The sequence below is a fragment of the Erythrolamprus reginae genome, chromosome 10 (genome assembly GCF_031021105.1).
Source record: "Erythrolamprus reginae isolate rEryReg1 chromosome 10, rEryReg1.hap1, whole genome shotgun sequence".
Taxonomy (NCBI): domain Eukaryota; kingdom Metazoa; phylum Chordata; class Lepidosauria; order Squamata; family Dipsadidae; genus Erythrolamprus; species Erythrolamprus reginae.
Genome location: NC_091959.1, coordinates 50,216,818 through 50,234,204, shown reverse-complemented (window position 1 = coordinate 50,234,204; position 17,387 = coordinate 50,216,818). Strand labels below are relative to the sequence as shown.

The window sequence follows — 17,387 nt, the reverse complement described above, 5'->3', positions numbered from 1 at the left end:
ACGGCCGAGCCAAGAGGCGGCGGCGGCGGGGAGCCGCGGAGCTCCCTCTGGTCGCGCTCCGGCCGGCTGCCCTCCCTGCCAGGCGCCCGGCCGCCGCTCCCGCGCGCAGCTCCCTCCGCCTGCGGTGTCGACGGAGCAGCGGCGGCGGGCGGGCGGGCAGGGGGCGCGGCGGCGGCGGTATGAGCGGCGGCCCTGGCGAGCCCGCGCCCGCCTCCGCCGCGCCTTGATGCCCGAGCCCCGCGCTCCACAAATATGATGAAAATGGCAGCCGCGCAAGAAGGTGAGCCCGCGCGCCCCTCCGCACCCGGCGGCTCCGGGCCTTTGCCTTATAAGGCCGCTTTGTTGCCAGCGCCGCGGCCGGGCGGGCCGTCCCTCTGACTGCGGCGGCTGGCGCGCTTGCTTCCCGGGCGGCTTCTGCGGCGGCTGGGCTGCGCCGCCTTTGTTAGCCGCCTGCACCGCTTTCCGCCGCCCGGGCCAGAGGTGGGCCGGGGAGAGCGGCGCCGGGGCGGGCCGCGGGGCTCCCGTAAGCCTTCGGATCCTCCTCCTGCTGCTGCTCGGGAGAGGCGCCGGGCTTTCCGCGGTGGGCGCCGCTTCCCTCCCGCCCGGCTGGCGGGGCCGGGGGATCCGCTGGACAGCGCCGCAGGTGCCGCCGGGAGGTGGGCGGGCGGGCGGGCGGGCTGCGGGTCCCGGGCGCTGGCCTGTCCGGAGCCCGAGTAGGGCGAGCCGGTCCTCTGTGTTCGTGGCAACCTTCCCTGCGCCCGTCGGCTCGCTGCTCAGCCGTTGCCGCGTTTGTGTCGGTGGAGGTTCCCAGTCGTGCAGGTCCTCGTTGTTGTCTGAAAGGTTTCTCATTCGCAAGGAGGCTGCACTGTTCCTCCCTCCAGGAAGAAGGAGCTAGGGTCGCCCCCGTTGTTGTCTTTTTTACTATGAGCACACTGGCACACATTGTGAATGACAGTCTGTTAGCTGTTCTCAACAGATAGTATATTTGTCTACCCAAAACACACACACACACACATATACGTACACACATGATGTATATCTACACCCCCCTCCTCAAGGAAAAGACAGTCCAGTTGTGTTTTGAAGAAAGACCTTTGCAACTTGTCCTGGGTGCTTTGCTCTGGCCCTTGACCTCTTTGCCTGGTTAATGTTGTGTCTTCTATGTTGTTTTCTATGGAGGGAATGACGGAATTCAGGAAACACTCCGGGGGCCACCCTGCCATGCCCCCACCTGTAAGCCCAGCTGTGTGGCTGCCTGCCTGCCTGTTTTGGGGGGCTGGCTGTCCTTGGAGGGGGCCCTGTCTCTTGGCATGTTGAAAATGCCCACCCCCGCCAAAGACTCACAGGGGGCCCCTTGTGGCTTCCAAACTTGGAGCAGTGCGCCAGTTCCACTGTGGATGATGGGGCATCTCTCGGTCTCTGATCTGCGGCCCCCATAGGAAGCCCGTCCAGCGTTCCCAGAAGATTGGTGTGCAAGATGCCGGTCCCACAGGGGCCGATGCCGACAGGCCGGTTCTGGGGTCTGGCCTCTTGCTGTGCCACTTCCCTGCCCCCCCCCCCCAAGTCTGTGCCGGGAGTGGGCACTGGGCAGGAGAGTAGCTGTGTTGGGGCCCCTGTTGGTGAAACAGAGACCTGTGTGATACATGGGACTCTGGCAGAAAAGTTTGTAAATAGCGCATGGCCAGTAATTGACCATCAGCGAGCCAGAGCCGGAATCTATGGGAGGATCCCTAGCTGCCCCTGGCTTGGCTTCTGCCTGCTTTTCACTGGGGAGAGGGGTGGTTGGGGGTCAGGAAGCAGAGTCTCTTGAGGCTGCCTTGCTATGCAGTCTGGAGAATCCCTCCCTCCCTCCCGCTAGCAGTGAAGGTGTGTGTGTGTGTGTGCCAGAGGCTCAGTGGAGACATGCTCACTTGCATAGGTGGAGAATGAGCAGTTGAGCCCAGAGGAGGCTCCAACCTCTGGAGAGATCTCCAGTCTTTGAAAGAAAAGAAGTCCTGCTTGGAGTGTGGGTGGAATGCCCCCCACCCCACCCCCCCGCGCTGCAGCCCCTACTTGATGCTACTTTCTCCTCCTTGGTGCTGCCTTCTGGCAAGCCACCCCAGGACCACCACTGGTTACTAAGACGCGCAGATTGAGGAAGGGGTGCAGGGACCTACCTCCACTGTGTTTGTGTCTGGTGGTTGAAAGCTTGGGTCAAGCAATTGGGGGGGGGGGCTCACATTTCTGTTTTTCAAGGCAGGTTCAATCAGAGCTCACCGTCTCTGCCCTGCAAGACCTTTTGTGGCCGCCCATGCTCGGCCCGGCTGGCTCAGAGGGTCTCGTGGCTTTCGCGAGCCCTGAGTCCGAGGAAGGAGCCAGTGCCGGCTTCCCTTTTGTCAGAGCTTCGTCCTGGCGTCTCTCTGGTGCCAAGGCAGGGGTGCCAGGCAAGGTTGACAAGTGTCCCTGCAAAGACAGAGGCCTCCTGGGTCAGTGAATAAGGAGACCTAACAAATCTGGTGCTTCTGACCACCTATTTTCTCCCGTCTCCAATTTTGTATGAGCAATATCAATATCGTTTGCAGTGCGGTTGACATATGAGTGACCATGGCCTTCCAAGACACAGGTAGCAAAGCTGAGCTCCCCCCTTCCCTCTCCTGAGCCAACAATCACTTCATGCAGGTTCGGCCGAGTGGGTAGCGGGGAGGGGGGCTGGTTTGGAGAACCAGTGGCAGCATGAGGCTCCACCCACCCCGATGCCCTCACTTCCTGGTTCTTAACTCTTTGCGCATGCGCATAGTCAAACGTCAGACTCAACGATGTTGCGAGCGGAGCACATGTGCCAAGCCTGCGCTACCGAATTGGTAGGGAAGTAGATTCCACCCCTGATTTCACGGAGACTTTCCTGCCATGGGCGCAGGGTGCAAACAAGGGGGGCTGGCGGCATTCCCCCCCTTCCTTCCTCCCTTCCTCTCTCCCTCCCTTCAGGATGGTGCTGGCCTTTTCCTGTTGACTTCCTTCAGTGTGGAAACCATTGTCCCCGTGTTTGCAGGCAGCAGGGCCAGAACAGGGAGCCCCCCGTGCGTCCTGAGGGGACCAGTCAGGAAACGGGGCAGCTTCTACCCCCCCAGCCTTTCCTTTCCCATCCGTGGCAGGGCTGCTGCAGGAGCTTTGCCCCAAACCTGACGCACTTTCCTCCACAGCAGCCCATTAAACCACCCGCCTGCACTAATTGGAGGGAATCGTCTCCAGGGCCCAGCGCCAGGATTTTGCCCAGAGCACATGGAATGCATGTGGGTTCAGAGAGGGGGAGAGAAGCCGACGCTGGAGTAGGAAGAGAGGCCGCCGTGGGGGGTTTGGGTAGGAGCCCTTCGTGGCCCCTTGGGTCAAGGAGAGTGCTCTGCCGTCCACTGAGGCTTGGTGGCCCTGTCTCTTGGGGCCCAACGTGGGGACACGCCAGGCAGTCTGGTTTGGAGACTCCAAGCGGGGGCTCCAAGGAGGGGCCAAAGGTCAGCTGCACAGCTGGGAGGCAGGATGCTGCTCCGAGTGGAGATCTGGCGAGGGGCAGGTTGCCATCAGGAGAGGGGAGCGAGCGCCGGCCTTCTGTCCCTTAAGCCAAGGGTCTCCAACCTCGGAAATTGGGAGTTGAGAGACCCCTGCCTTAAATCATGGTGCCGGCAGGGCCTGGCTCCTGAGCTGTTCCCGAGGAGAGCGGTGCTGAGGGGCAGGGAGTCTTGCTCGGCAGACCTTCACTGCCCTGCGTCACAGGCGCCATCTCTCCGGCTCTGCCTCTTTTGCTGGGCATCCCCTGGAGACGCCCGGTTGTGAGCTAGCCACGCATGCCTGTTGCAAGCCCCCAGCCCGGCATCTGGTGCTTTTTAGGAGCACAAGCAAGGCCACCTCTAGAGCAGCAGAAGGACACGGTCAGAACATGTCCTCCTAGGAAAAAAGCCTCCCTTCCTCCTTGGAGCTGGCCCCGTTTTCTAAGACGTTTGGCCAGAGAACAGAGCTGTGCAGCTCCTGGAAAGGGTGCTCCGTTTGGCACACAACTTAACTGGGAATGTGTGCAAAACTGGCCCTGGTGCCTGCAGCCCTGGGTGACCTGGCCTTGCTTTCAAAGCTTGGACTGCCCGCCAGCCGGACACCCCATTGCTCTTTGGAAAAGAAGGAGTGGCAGCATTCAAGTCCCTGGCGATCTCCTCCTTTGAGGGCGAAAACGGAGCTGATGATTCCTTTGGGGGACGAGACGGGGGACATAATTCTGCGTTTAACGGGATTTTGTGGCCTGGCTTTGAATCAAAACAGTGGAGCCTAAAATGTTCTCCCGTAGGAGCAATGCCTTGCATAGTGCACATATACATGTACCCGAGGGAGGGAAGCCCTTCACAGGATGTTTTTGTAACCGATTAGGGGTTTGTTTGGGTTTTTTAACACAGCTCATTTTGCCTTCAGCAACGTTTGCCAAAGGTTTATTTTGTCATTTTTGTTTTTGGATTGTTTGTGGCAATACTTGAAGCGTGGACACAATCCTCCTACCGCTCGTTCCTGACACGGCACGTGGCCTCACTTAGTGGACCAGGAGCAGGCAGGCCCGTTTCCCCCCTGCCTTGTATGTGTGAATCAGTTATATCAGCAATGACCCAGGAAAGAAAGGGGAAGGACCCCAAAGGAGCCTGGCCACCGTCTGCCGCCTGGCGGGTGTGAGAGGCTGCCCGGGGCAAATGAGCGCCACTCCCCCAACCCCCCCTCGAATCTCCGAAGCGCATGTTTGCCCACCAGCGGAAACAAGGGCTTCCTCTCATTCCGTGGGCGGCTCCGGACCTGATTGCGGTGGGGGGGGGGCAGCCTTGTTTCCACTCTTGCCCTCGGCGGCCAGGCCAGGCGGGCTCGGCTCCCTGCAGTGAGGAGGGGCTTCCATTCAATTCCGTTCCTTGGACTTGTATGCAGCCCCTCTGTGAGGGGGACCCCGAGCAGCTCACCCACCTGTCATGCAAACAGCGTGGATGACAAACCTTGGGTTGTGCAAGCGGCTGCGGCTGCACCAAGGTTTCTAAGTGGGTTCTGGTACCTTTGGGCTCCTGAACTGAGTGTGAGTGTGAGTAAGTGTGGCTCTGCAAGGTTGTGGGCTCCTCTGCTGCTCTCCCCTACTGTGTGTCTTGTGTGTGTGCCAGTAGCTGGTACGGTTGGAGTGCAGCTTTGGGGTTTGGTGCTGGGAACGGGAGTGAACGGCCGGTTGGCGAGGAGGCGGCGATGGGCCCGCTGGAGGGTTCTGGCTGAGGCGGCGGCTTTTGGTAAAGGAAGGGTGAGTTATGGTGAACTCCCTGGGACAATAAGCAGCTTCCCTCTACATTGGCATCAGATGCAGCTGCCAGACTTGCCAGCACGCCGGAAGGCCTGGTCATTGCTACGCTCGGCCCTTTTATAGTCCAGGCCTCTTGGAATAAATGTAATCCCTTGTAGCTCAAGCCAGGAGAAACTCCGTGGAGCCTCCGTGGAGCCCGGCAAAGGCTGAAGGCTCCTTTGTGCTACGTTGTCCCATTCGTTCCCTTTATTCCCCCCCCCTGCGCCTCTATTGTTCTTTATAAATCAAGGTGCCACGCATGCCTGATGCTGCTCGCTCCTCCACAACAACAGCCCTGTGAGGTGGGGTGGGCAGAGAGAGGGACTGGTGCAAAGTCTCCCAGCCAGATTCCATGCTTGGCCTGCCGGGTGCTGCCAGACCGGCCCGGGAAGGCTGTGGTCGGATGGGGAGCAGGACAGAGGCAGATCCGAGCTTGAAAGGAGGAGGGTTCTCATGGCGGTGGGAAGAGCCGCAAGGCTCCCCCTGAGGGCCGGCCGGACAGCCTTTGGTCCGGGATGGTCCAGGCAAGGCTCCGGGCTCCCTCCGGTTGGGCGTTCTGCCCCTCCTCAGCTGGCTGCCCTCTTGGGAGAACAGGAAGCTGCAGCGGCCTCCGTGTGGGGGAGTCTCTGCTCCCCCCAGCCTTGCCCCTCTCTGCCCGCTGTGGCCCTGGGGGGCTTCAAGTCGCAACGGGCCCATTTTCTACATCCATTGATTGGTTTGGCTTGTCCTGCTGACACTTGTCAGTTAAACACCCCGGTCGGTCGTCTGCCCATCCTCTCTACTCAAACGCCTTCTTCTTGCTGGAAGGGGGAGTTGCATCTAGAGGGAGGAGGGGGGTCACCCAGAATTCACCATTCCCCAAAAGTAGATGGAAAGGCTTATTTGGAAGCCTCGGCAGTGAGTCGCAGGGGCCTTTGGCCCAAGGGTCGCCTGGAGGGGAGAGGTCCAGCTGGACTCACTGTTGGCAAGAAGACTTCGGCTGACCTGCCCGGCATCGAAGCCTTCGGCCTGGGTGAGAAGTGCAGGGGGTCTGTAGGACGGGAGGGAAGGGGCTGTTGTAGGAGCCCCCACGGAGCCCCAAGGCACGAGGCCTCAACGGTGCTGGCTCCATGGCAGCAACCCCTCCCTTCAGGGGCCGGCCCAGCTGATCTTTGCTCCTGTTGTTGTAGGCCTATTTCCGGCAGGGGGTTGCCCTCCAGTACCTCGGACGACATGCCGACGCTTTGGCAGCCTTTGCCTCTGGCTTGGCCCAAGATCCCAAGAGCCTGCAGCTGCTGGTGGGCATGGTGGAGGCGGCCATGAAGTCCCCCATGCGAGGTAAGAGGAGGCTCTTTGGCCGGAGGGGATTGTGGGACACGGGCCGGGCCCCTGGGGATCCTGGGAAGCGGATCCCAGCGGTGTGAACTGGCCTCTGCTTTGTCCTTAGAGTCCCTCGAGCCAACGTACCAGCAGCTGCAGAGGATGAAGCTGGACAAGAGCCCCTTTGTGGTGGTCTCAGTGATTGGGCAGGAGCTGCTGACAGCTGGCCATCACGGTGCCTCTGTTGTGGTTCTGGAAGCGGCCCTGAAAATCGGCACCTGCAGCTTGAAACTGAGGGGCTCCGTCTTCTCTGCCCTGAGCAGCGCCTACTGGTCTCTGGGAAACGCCGAGAGGAGCTCAGGATATATGCAACAGGACCTGGACGTTGCCAAGACCTTAGGTAGCCACGTGATGTCAGGCGGGTGGGTGGGCGGGAGGCAGGGCGGGCAGTGCCACCGGGATCTGATGACTGGTGGTGGGCTTACGTGGGACAACTGGGGACGTAGGCCGAGCCAGGCTGTAGGCCCCTGCCAGGTCACTCTCGGCTTCGTTTTGCTTCTCCTCCAGGTGACCAGATGGGCGAATGCCGCGCTCGTGGCAACCTGGGCTCTGCTTTCTTCTCCAAGGGAAACTACCGGGAGGCCTTGACTAACCACAGACATCAGCTGGTGCTTGCCATGAAGCTCAAGGACAGAGAGGTAGGAGGGGGAGGCCGGGGCACAGAAGGAGGGAGCGCGGAGGGGGGAGGGCTGAGGAGGCACCGCAGAGCTTCAGAAAGCCAGAGGGGCCTTGGAATGCCAAATCTACACCAGGCTTGGTGAAGGGCGGCTTGGCAGTTCAGGGGGCTGGGAAGGGGAGGAGGCCCTGAGTGGCCCGCTGCCCTGGTGTGCCTTGAGGGCTGTCTCCTCCCCTCTGGACTCTTCCCTGCAGGCTGCCTCCTCTGCCCTCAGCAGCCTCGGCCACGTCTACACGGCCATCGGGGACTACCCCAACGCCCTGGCCAGCCACAAGCAGTGCGTCCTCCTGGCCAAGCAAGGCAAAGAGGAGCTGTCTGAAGCCCGGGAACTGGGCAACATGGGGGCCGTCTACATCGCCATGGGAGACTTCGAGAATGCCGTGCAGTGCCACGAGCAGCACCTGGGCATTGCCAAGGCCCTGGGCAACAAGCGGGAGGAGGCCCGGGCCTACAGCAACCTGGGCAGCGCCTACCACTATCACCGCAACTTTGACAAGGCCATGTCTTATCACAACCACGTCCTGGAGCTCGCCCAGGAGCTGGAGGAGAAGCCCATTGAGATGCGAGCATATGCCGGGCTGGGTCACGCTGCCCGCTGCATGCAGGATCTGGAGCGGGCCAAACAGTATCACCAGGAGCAGCTGCACATCGCCGAGAGCCTGCAGGATCGAGCCGCTGAGGGCCGCGCCTCTTCCAATCTTGGTGAGAGGATCGTTCCAGAGTGAGGAGAGTGCCAGGGCCCGAGCCTGTGTGTTCAGCCGGGACCCCCCCTCGGACAGGCAGCTGACTGGCACAGGGCCCTCTGGGCAGTGAGGGGTCTTCGGGCCGAGCTGTGCAGCAGGCTTTCATCCAACCCCCCAGGCGTAACCTTGTCAGCTTGGAGAAGAAATTCCCTCGGCTCCAACCTGCATGCCAGGCCTGTGGGTGGTACCATTCCTCCGCATTGCTGAAGGGCGTGGGCCAGGGCTCAGGGCGGGGCGTCTGTGGGGACCATGGCAGCGCCAGGGGGTACCCCAGGACTCAGCTTGAGGGGTGGCAGCAGGGGCTTCTCTTGAGGGAAGTGAGGCTGAACGTGCAGAACAATCCAGGCAGGTTCGTTTCCAGAGAGGCTCCAGATCCTTTGCTGGCTTTTGTTCCTGGCGTCAATTCAGGCCCTGCGTTTATGCCAGGAAGGAAGGCCAGCAGAGGAAAGGCCCTGCATCCCCCTTCAAAAAGCATTTCCTCTATGGGAGGGGGGCATCTGGGGCAATCCCTTTGCACATGCTCCGCGATGGTGGGTACACCTCTTAAAGGAGCAGTGCTGCTCTTCCGATGCTTGGATAGGGGCAGGCCTGGGCTCTGGAAGACCAGAAGAAGCCAGGCAAAGTTGGGCGGGCCCAGGAGAAGGACTCCGCCCCCTCCTTCAAGCCCAGGAGGCCACTTTTCACCTGGCTGTTGCAGAGGCCTTGCCGGGTCCCCTGTGCACGCCGATGTGATCCTGAGTCCCTGTCGGAGGTTGGGGCCCAGGCCGTTGGTTCCGGTGAACTGGTTGTTCGCTTGCCTCCCCCTCTGCATCCAGCGGCTGCCTGTGCTACCTGCGGAGGCCAAACTCCTCCTGGGCGGGGTGGGGTGGGGTGTGGGGGCTGGCTGCTAAGAGGCACGCAGGGCAACCAGCCGCCGAGTCATGACCTTGGGGATCTTGCGAGATTCCCAGCTGGGCGGTGTCTTCTGCTCCTGGGCTGGCAGACTCCCACTCAGCTGGCCATGTTTCTGTTCCTTGCAGGGATCATCCACCAGATAAAGGGGGACTACGAGATGGCCCTGAAGCTGCACAAGGGGCACCTCTCCATCGCACAGGAGCTGAACGACTACGCAGCCCAGGGGAGGGCCTATGGCAATATGGGCAATGCCTACAACGCCCTGGGCCTGTTTGACTCTGCTGTCAAGTATCACCGCCAGGAACTGCAGATCTCCATGGAGGTGAACGATCGGGCCTCCCAGGCCTCCACTCACGGCAACCTGGCTGTGGCCTATCAAGCTCTGGGGGCCCACGACCGGGCGCTCCAACACTACCAGAACCACCTCAACATTGCCCGGGAGCTGCGGGATGTCCAGAGTGAGGCCCGGGCTCTCGGCAACCTGGGGAACTTCCACTGCTCCCGGGGAGAGTTTGCCCAGGCAGCCCCCTACTATGAGCAATACTTGCACCTCTCCCCAGAGCTGCAGGACATGGAGAGCGAGGGCAAAATCTGCCACAACCTCGGCTATGCCCAGTACTGCCTGGGCAACTATGAGGAAGCCGTGAAGTACTACGAGCAAGACCTGGCGCTGGCCAAGGACCTGCACGACAAGCTCAGCCAGGCCAAGGCCTACTGCAACTTGGGCCTGGCCTTCAAGGCCCTGGGCCACTTCTCGGAAGCGGAGGAGTGCCAGAAGTACCTGCTCTCCCTCGCCCAGTCCCTCGGCAACCCCCAGGCCAAGTTCCGAGCCCTGGGCAATCTGGGGGACATTGCCATCTGCAAGAGAGACGTGGGCAGCGCCGTCAGGCTCTATGAGCAGCAGCTGAGCCTCGCCCATCAGGCCGCAGACAGGAAGCTGGAGGCCAGCGCCTACGCGGCTCTCGGCTCAGCCTACCGCCTGCTGCAGAAGTACGACAAGGCGCTGGGCTACCATACACAGGAGCTGGAGGTGCATCAAGAGCTGGGCGAGGTGCTGGGAGAATGCCGGGCACATGGGCACCTGGCGGCGGTCTACATGGCCCTGGGCAAGTACACCATGGCCTTCAAGGGCTACCAGGAGCAGCTGGAGGTGGGCCAGAAGCTGAAGGATCCTGGCATCGAGGCACAGGTCTATGGCAATATGGGCATCACCAAAATGAACATGAATGCCACAGAGGAGGCCATTGGCTTCTTCGAGCAGCAGCTGGCCACCCTGCAGCAGCTGAGCGGGAGCGAGGCCGTGCTGGACCGAGGCCGGGCCTTTGGCAATTTGGGCGACTGCTACGAAGCTCTTGGGGACTATGAGGAAGCCATCAAGTATTACGACCAGTACCTGTCCGTGGCCCAGAGCCTCAGCCGCATGCAGGACCAGGCGAAGGCCTATCGGGGCCTAGGCAGCGGGCACAGGTGAGCGGAGGGGCTCCCATGAACCCACTGAGGGGGAGGGAGGGGGCAGAGCAGCTCTACAGATCTTGCTGTGCCCCACTGCTAGGCCTGGCTCGCGAGGGCATGCAGCATGAGCAGCTGTTGCAACGGCGGGCGGGGTAGTGGTGGTGGGGGGAAAAGAAGGGTGACCCTGGCATTGCCTTCCCACAGGGCAATGGGCAACCTGCAGCAAGCCCTGGTGTGCTTCGAGAAAAGGCTTGTGGTGGCCCATGAGCTTGGAGAAGCCTTTGACAAGGCCCAGGCGTATGGCGAACTGGGCACTCTGCATAGCCAGCTGGGCAACTTCGAACAGGCCATCTCCTGCCTCAAGCGCCAGCTGGGCATTGCGCAGGATATGAAGGACCAGGCCCTGGAGGGCAACGCGGCGTGTGGCTTGGGCAACGTCTACCAGCAAATGGCAGAATACGACACAGCCCTTCAGTACCACCAGATGGACCTGAGGATTGCAGAGGACACTAACAATCCTGCGTGCCAAGGCCGAGCATACGGCAACCTGGGCCTGACCTACGAGTCGCTGGGCACTTACGAGAGAGCCGTGGTCTATCAGGAGCAGCACCTCAGCATCGCAGCCCAGTTGAATGACCTGGCGGCCAAAACTGCCTCCTACAGCAGCCTGGGCAGGACACACCATGCCTTGCTGAACTACCCCCAGGCGGTGATGTACCTGCAGGAAGGTCAGTAGCCGCATCAGGCCTGCAGCCAGGATGCGGCTCCCGGGGGAAATGGCTCTCCTTGCATGGGGGAGCTCTCCCTGGGGAGGTTTGGGGGGAGCAAAGCCCGAGTCCTCCTCCGTGGGGTGGGGAAGGACAAACTAAGCCACAGTCCGGGAGAGGTGGGTGGAGGAACGTGAAGGAAAGAGGGGGATCTGGTGGCAGGCCAGAGCGCAGCAAGAGGCGGGTGGGCCCTAAGGTCCCCTCCCTCCCTCCCTCCTGCAGGGCTGAGGCTGGCGGAGCAGCTGGGGCGCAGGGAGGACGAAGCCAGGATACGCCACGGCCTGGGCCTTTCGCTGTGGGCGAGCGGAAACCTGGAAGAGGCTCAGCACCAGGTGGGCAGTGGGCGCCTACAGGGACACCCCCGTCTTTGGCTGAGTGCCAGAGACTGGCGCACCCACCCACCCACAATGCTTGCTTTCTCTCGCAGCTCTACCGGGCTTCGGCCCTCTTTGAGACCATCCGGCACGAAGCGCGGCTGAGCACTGACTACAAGCTCTCGCTGTTTGACCTGCAGACGTCTTCCTACCAGGCCCTGCAGCGGGTGCTGGTTACCCTGGGTGAGAGGGGGGCAGAGTCTGCAGGAGGGCAGAAGGTCCAGGTGCTGGAGAGCGGGACCTTGACCTACGCTCGGGACTGCTATGGGTTGGCATCTGGGCAGCCTTGCTGGCATAACCATTGGCTTAAAGGGGGTGGGGGGAAGTGGCAAAATCAGCTGGTGCCTGAGAAATCTATAGCCCCCCCCCACACATTTCCTGGGCCACAGCTGAATGGTCACTGGTGGGTGTGTGGATGGGTGTTTTGTAGGCCATCATGATGAGGCGTTGGCGGTGGCCGAAAGAGGTCGGACGAGGGCCTTTGCTGACCTGTTGGTGGAGCGTCAGACTGGGCAGCAGGATTCTGACCCGTACTCCCCTGTGACGGTGGATCAGGTCCTGGAGACCGTGAATGGCCAGAGGGGACTGGTCCTCTACTTCTCCCTGGCGGCGGGATACCTGTACTCTTGGCTCTTGGCCCCTGGGGCAGGTAGAGTAGGGGGCTGGGCACACGCTCCTGCTGGGAGGGGGCCGTGCTGCTCTCCCCCCTCCAGCCCCTCGAATGGGCTGTGGGTGGGTTATGTCTTTGGCCCTCTTCTGTTCTCTTGCTGTTCTGGGGAGCCCCCCTGCAGCCGGCCTTTTCCTGCTTCTAGGCATCCTGAAGTTCCACGAATGCTACCTGGGTGAGGGTCCGGCTGGACACTCGGGAGACCTGCCAGACAGGGGCTCAGGACTGCACACCCTCGCCAGCTCAGCGCTAGAGCAGCTCAGCTCCAGCGTACGAGAGGCCCTGGGGGTGGACCCCCACTTTGTGAGGTGCGTGTGGGGTCCGAGTGGGATTCCTGTCACGAAGGGACATCCCCCCCCAATGTAGGGCTAGGCCAGAGGCAGACAGAGCCACCTTCCTGGGGCAGTGGAGGAGATGCCAAGCCCTGGGCACTCAGGGGCAGCCTGTCCACTCAGCCCAGTGTGGCCGGGCAGAGCAGAGGCTGGCCCACTTCCCCCAAGGGGCCGGCATGCTCACTTGGGGCAAGGCTGCCCCCTCCACCGTCCTGGATGGGCTCCAAGCACAGCTGCCCCCGAAGGACCGGCCGGAGGAACCGTGGCAGTGCGAAGCGGAGGCTCTCCCATCCGCCCGGCAGCCGGCTTTTCTCGGAAGACATTTCGCTCCTCATCCAAGAGGCCTCTTCTCCAGCTCTGAAGGGGGGGAGGAGACAGGGAACAGGACATTCCGGTTGCCCCTTCAGAAAGGCACCTTCGGGGTCTCCGTTGGATTGGAAGCAGACTCAGGACAGGGAAGGTGGTGGCCGGGAGACTCAGGCGGTTGGCGCCCTGTCTGCAGTCCCAGCCAGGTGCCCCCATCTTGGGAGGGACTGTCCAGGTGGCATCGTCCAGCTTGGAGCCTTGAGGGGGAAGGGCAGAGGCCCTCTTGTTGGATGACGGGCAGTGGGAGGGCTGGGTCTGGGACCGAGGCCTCTTCCTCCCCCCTTTGCCGGCAGTGAGACGGAGAGCGAGGCAGGAGAGCTGGTGGAGCAGCCCCCGGAGGAGGTGAGCGGCAAGCTGGACTCTTCCAGTGACCCCACGGGCTTCCTGAGGATGGTGAGCAGGAACAACCTTTTCAACAGGTGAGCCTCCTGGGGGAAGTGGGGGTCTTCCCCCAACACTCTGCGTGGCCCCAGTTCAATCAGTGGGAGACCCACCTGGACCATCTAATCAGGATGGGGACTGTGAGGTCATTGGCCCAAGGCAGATAGCCCAAGGGGGGGGGGGGAGAAGGAAGGCAAGGCTGGGACTCGGGGGATGCCCCAACGCTCCAGGGGGCCTGCCACTCCCTCCCCCCCAGCCAACCTGATGACCCACCTGGTTAGCTGAGTGAATCTGCTGGGCTTTGATGGACCACAGCGGGGAGGACAAAGAGAAGGCTCTTCCATGGCCGGGAGGTGGGCGGTCAGTCCTCCTCAGCCTCCCCCCGCTCCCCCAGGCCTTCTGTCTCCCCAGGGGCTCCCAGAGCACCAGCAGCCTCTTTGCCAGCCCCGCGCCCTCCACAGCAGAGGACGGCCTGACAGCCTCCCTGCCTCGATGGCCCGACTCCTCCAGCAGGACGCCCCTCCGGCTCCTCTACGACATGCTGATCGGCCCTCTGGAAGGGGTGAGCTGGGCCCCCGACGGTGAACCCCAGAAGGGCCCTGCAGAGCTTGGGGATTTCCTAGGAAGAGCTGCAGAAGGGGCCACTTTGGGGCTGAGCCCCCCCCTCCTCCAGGCCTTTCCCAGCCCCTCGCGCTCACCCCTCCTGGAGAGGGTGCAGGGGAGGAGGCGCCTCCGGGCTGCTGCAGCACTTGTGGCAGCTCCTGTTCTGCCCGGCAGGGAGGGACCCTTGGCATCCACAGGGAGCACAGGGGGAGGCCTTGGGGGTCAGCCCCAGCGGAGAGTCAAAGCACTAGGGAGCGGGGGCTCGGCCGCAGTCGTGGGCAGGATCCCCAGACGCTGAGGGGCCCCAGAGTCCCAGGGATGCTGCTGCAGCTTTCCCCTCTTCGCAGGGTCTGATGCACTCCAGCGGCCCTGTGGGGCGTCACCGGCAGCTGGTCCTTGTGCTGGAGGGAGAGCTGTACCTCATCCCGTTTGCTCTTCTCAAGGGCAGCTCCTCCAACGAGTACCTCTACGAGCGCTTCAGCCTCATTGCTGTGCCCTCCATCCAAGCCCTGGGTGCCAGTGCCAAGGTGGGCAGTGTGGGCCTTGTGCCCCCAGGCTGATCGCTGGGGATATCCCTGGGTTCTTCCCCTCCTCCCCTGGGTGGGGTTTTGCCCCGGGCCAAGACTCTGCCTCTTCTGCAAGGCTGGGCTGCCCAATAGCCACTGCTCCAAAGGGGGAGCCAGAGCAATGAGCTTGGGGGACCCTCCATCCTCCGATGGCTCTCAGGATGCTGAACTCGCCTGCGTCTCTTTCTTGCCCTCCTGGAAAGGTGGGGCTTCCAAACAGGGCCCACAGCTCAGGAGAGGCACAGGCAGGGCAAAGGGACAGGGCTCCCTCCCTCCCAAGGGGCGAAAGGATTTGGAGGGCCGAGGGATTCCCATAGCAGGGGCTGGAAGGGGGGACGCTGTTGCCAGCTCTTCCCTCTGAAGCCGCCGAGGGTTCTCTTCCAGGGCCAGGCCAAGAGGAATGCCTCGGCATATGGCAGCTCCTCCTCTTCCGCGGCCGCTGTCATTGGCAACCCGAAGCTGCCGTCCTCTGTGATGGACCGCTGGCTGTGGGGGCCCATGCCCTCTGCGGAAGAAGAGGCCTATGCGGTATCGGAACTGCTTGGCTGCCAGGCACTGGTGGGCAGCGCAGCCACCAAGGAGACAGTGATGAGCGCCCTGGCACAGGCGGAATGTGTGCACTTCGCTACGCACATCTCTTGGAAGCTGGCGGCCCTGGTCCTGACACCCAGCGCCGAGAGCATCACCTCCAGCCGCAAGGGCTCCTTTGGAAACTCTTACACCATCCCCGAGTCTTTCCACATGCCGGACGATGCGAGCGACGCGGAAAGCCTCTCGGACTGCCCACCGCTGCAGGAGCTTCTGCTGACCGCAGCCGACGTGCTGGAACTCCGCTTGCCAGCCAAGCTGGTGTTCCTGGGTTCCTACCAAGAAGCCAACAGCAAGATCACCGCGGATGGGCTGGTAGGACTGACACGGGCCTTCCTAGCTGCCGGCGCCCTGTGTGTCCTGGTCTCCCTATGGCCCGTCCCGGTGGCAGCATCCAAGACCTTGGTACACACCTTCTACTCCGCCCTGCTGACCGGGCTGAAGGCCAGCGCTGCACTGGGCGAGGCCATGAAGAGGCTGCAGGGTAGCACGCTGTTTTCCCACCCCTCCAACTGGGCAGGTGAGGAAGGGCTGGCAAGTCTTGGAGGAGAAGGCAACTGCTAGGCTGGGGGCTCGGGAGCTGGTGGGGGAGGGAGACAAACAGCAGTGGCCTTGCCGCGGCCACTTTATGTGCCTAAAAGGCCCCCTTGTTTCGCTACGGGGGGACCCGGAGTGGGAAGAGGCACGTCGAAGGTCCTTGGAAGCGTGAAGCTGTGCAGGGACCAAAGAGGGGGACCTCGTGACCTGGTGGGCCCCCCGCCTGTGTCGTCGGGCCCCATGGGTTCCATTTCTGCTCCGCAGGCTTTGTGCTGATCGGCAGCGACGTGAAACTCAACAGTCCTTCTTCCCTGGTGGGGCAAGCCTTGACCGACATCCTGCAGCACCCGGAACGAGCACGGGATGCTTTGCGGGTCCTGCTGCACCTGGTGAGGAGCCTCAGATGGGACTGCGGGGCCATCGTCGGCCACCTGAGGATGCCAGGTTGCCCTGGACGTGCCTCTTGAGTGCCCAGGCAGCTCACTCCCTCCCCCCTCTTTCTTAGGTGGAGAAATCCTTGCAGCGCATCCACAGCGGGCAGCACAACTCCATGTACACCTCTCAGCAGAGCGTGGAGAATAAGGTTGGGGGCATCCCTGGCTGGCAAGCCCTGCTGACAGCAGTGGGCTTTCGGCTGGACCCTCCAGCCAGTGGGCTCCCAGCCGCTGTCTTCTTCCCCACGGCGGATCCCGGGGACCGGCTACAGCAGTGCAGCAGTACCATCCAGTCTTTGCTTGGTGAGTAGACGTTGGGCCCCGTGGGGTAACCTTGGGACCGGGGCTGCAGCGACCGAGTCCTCCAAGTTCTGCCTCCCCCTTGCAGGTTTGCCCAATGCTGCCCTACAGGCCCTCTGCAAGCTGACCACCGCCTCTGAAACGGGGGAGCAGCTGATTAGCCAGGCAAGTCTTCGCCTGCCCTGGTGGCAGTGGGGCAGGCTGCCTCTGGAGGTCCCGAGCAAGCGCTTCGCTCTCCCCCTCTTGCTGCTCCAAAGCATCATTGAGCCGCTGCCCTGCATTCCAGCCTAGCTCTAAACATTTCTCTTTCTCTCTTTTTCCACCCCCTCCCCACCCCCTGCCCGCCTGCCCTTTCTACTCCCAAAGGCTGTTAAAAATATGGTGGGAATGGTGAGTACAGGACTACACCCACACACACACACCCCGCCCGAGTCCCCTAGGCCCCCGTTTGAGCAGAGGGGCAGGGCTGGGGCTCCCTCCTTTCTTCCTGCCTGCTTTTGCACCCCCGTTCCTGGGGATACTTTCCTGGGGCAAACCTTGGGAGGATGGGGGGCACAAGGATGGGCTGGATCCAACTGACCGGCAACTCCCCCTTCTCAGCTCCACCAGGTTTTAGTGCAGCTCCAGGTTGGAGAGAAGGAGCAAGATTTCACACTGGCCCCGATTCAAGTCTCCATCAGTGTCCAGCTTTGGCGCTTGCCCGGCTGCCATGAGTTCCTGGCAGCTCTTGGTAGGCAAACCTCTCTGGAAAGAAGGGGGGTTCTGTGGGGAGCAGCGCTGGGCTGGAGACAGGCAGGGGGCCTGCGTTGAGGGGGTGGGGGCTCTCCCAGGGGGCTCACCTGGCGCTGCTTTGCTGATTGCAGGGTTTGACCTGTGCGAGGTCGGGCAGGAGGAGGTGATTCTGAAGACGGGCAAACAGGCCTCACGCCGGACAATGCACTTTGCTCTGCAGGCCCTGCTGGCTCTTTTTGGTGAGGCCCTTTCTGAGGAAAAGTGGGAGGGGGGCACGGAGAGCAGCTTCTCTTCAGAGC

The 17,387-nt window shown here is 62.2% G+C and overlaps 1 protein-coding gene across 4 annotated transcripts in view; it reads left to right on the top strand.

The window, feature by feature from the left end:
• The window catches only part of TTC28 (tetratricopeptide repeat domain 28), a 28,426-nt gene that overhangs the window by 7,807 nt on the left and 3,232 nt on the right, over positions 1-17,387 (top strand). The window contains exons 1-21 of one of the 4 annotated variants that reach the window (XM_070763424.1): positions 175-280; positions 6,487-6,634; positions 6,744-7,016; positions 7,184-7,314; positions 7,547-8,054; positions 9,115-10,456; positions 10,646-11,169; positions 11,431-11,540; positions 11,636-11,765; positions 12,013-12,231; positions 12,395-12,557; positions 13,241-13,366; positions 13,740-13,890; positions 14,279-14,458; positions 14,882-15,605; positions 15,887-16,011; positions 16,128-16,359; positions 16,445-16,521; positions 16,723-16,746; positions 16,957-17,086; positions 17,220-17,327. In XM_070763424.1, the coding sequence (XP_070619525.1) occupies positions 6,601-6,634; positions 6,744-7,016; positions 7,184-7,314; positions 7,547-8,054; positions 9,115-10,456; positions 10,646-11,169; positions 11,431-11,540; positions 11,636-11,765; positions 12,013-12,231; positions 12,395-12,557; positions 13,241-13,366; positions 13,740-13,890; positions 14,279-14,458; positions 14,882-15,605; positions 15,887-16,011; positions 16,128-16,359; positions 16,445-16,521; positions 16,723-16,746; positions 16,957-17,086; positions 17,220-17,327 (5,311 nt within the window). In that variant the 5' untranslated portion in view covers positions 175-280; positions 6,487-6,600. Of the gene's footprint in view, positions 1-174; positions 281-4,950; positions 6,330-6,486; positions 6,635-6,743; positions 7,017-7,183; positions 7,315-7,546; positions 8,055-9,114; positions 10,457-10,645; positions 11,170-11,430; positions 11,541-11,635; positions 11,766-12,012; positions 12,232-12,394; positions 12,558-13,240; positions 13,367-13,739; positions 13,891-14,278; positions 14,459-14,881; positions 15,606-15,886; positions 16,012-16,127; positions 16,360-16,444; positions 16,522-16,722; positions 16,747-16,956; positions 17,087-17,219; positions 17,328-17,387 lie in introns of those variants that run through there. The other 3 variants (XM_070763425.1, XM_070763422.1, XM_070763423.1) reach the window with 3 other exon arrangements.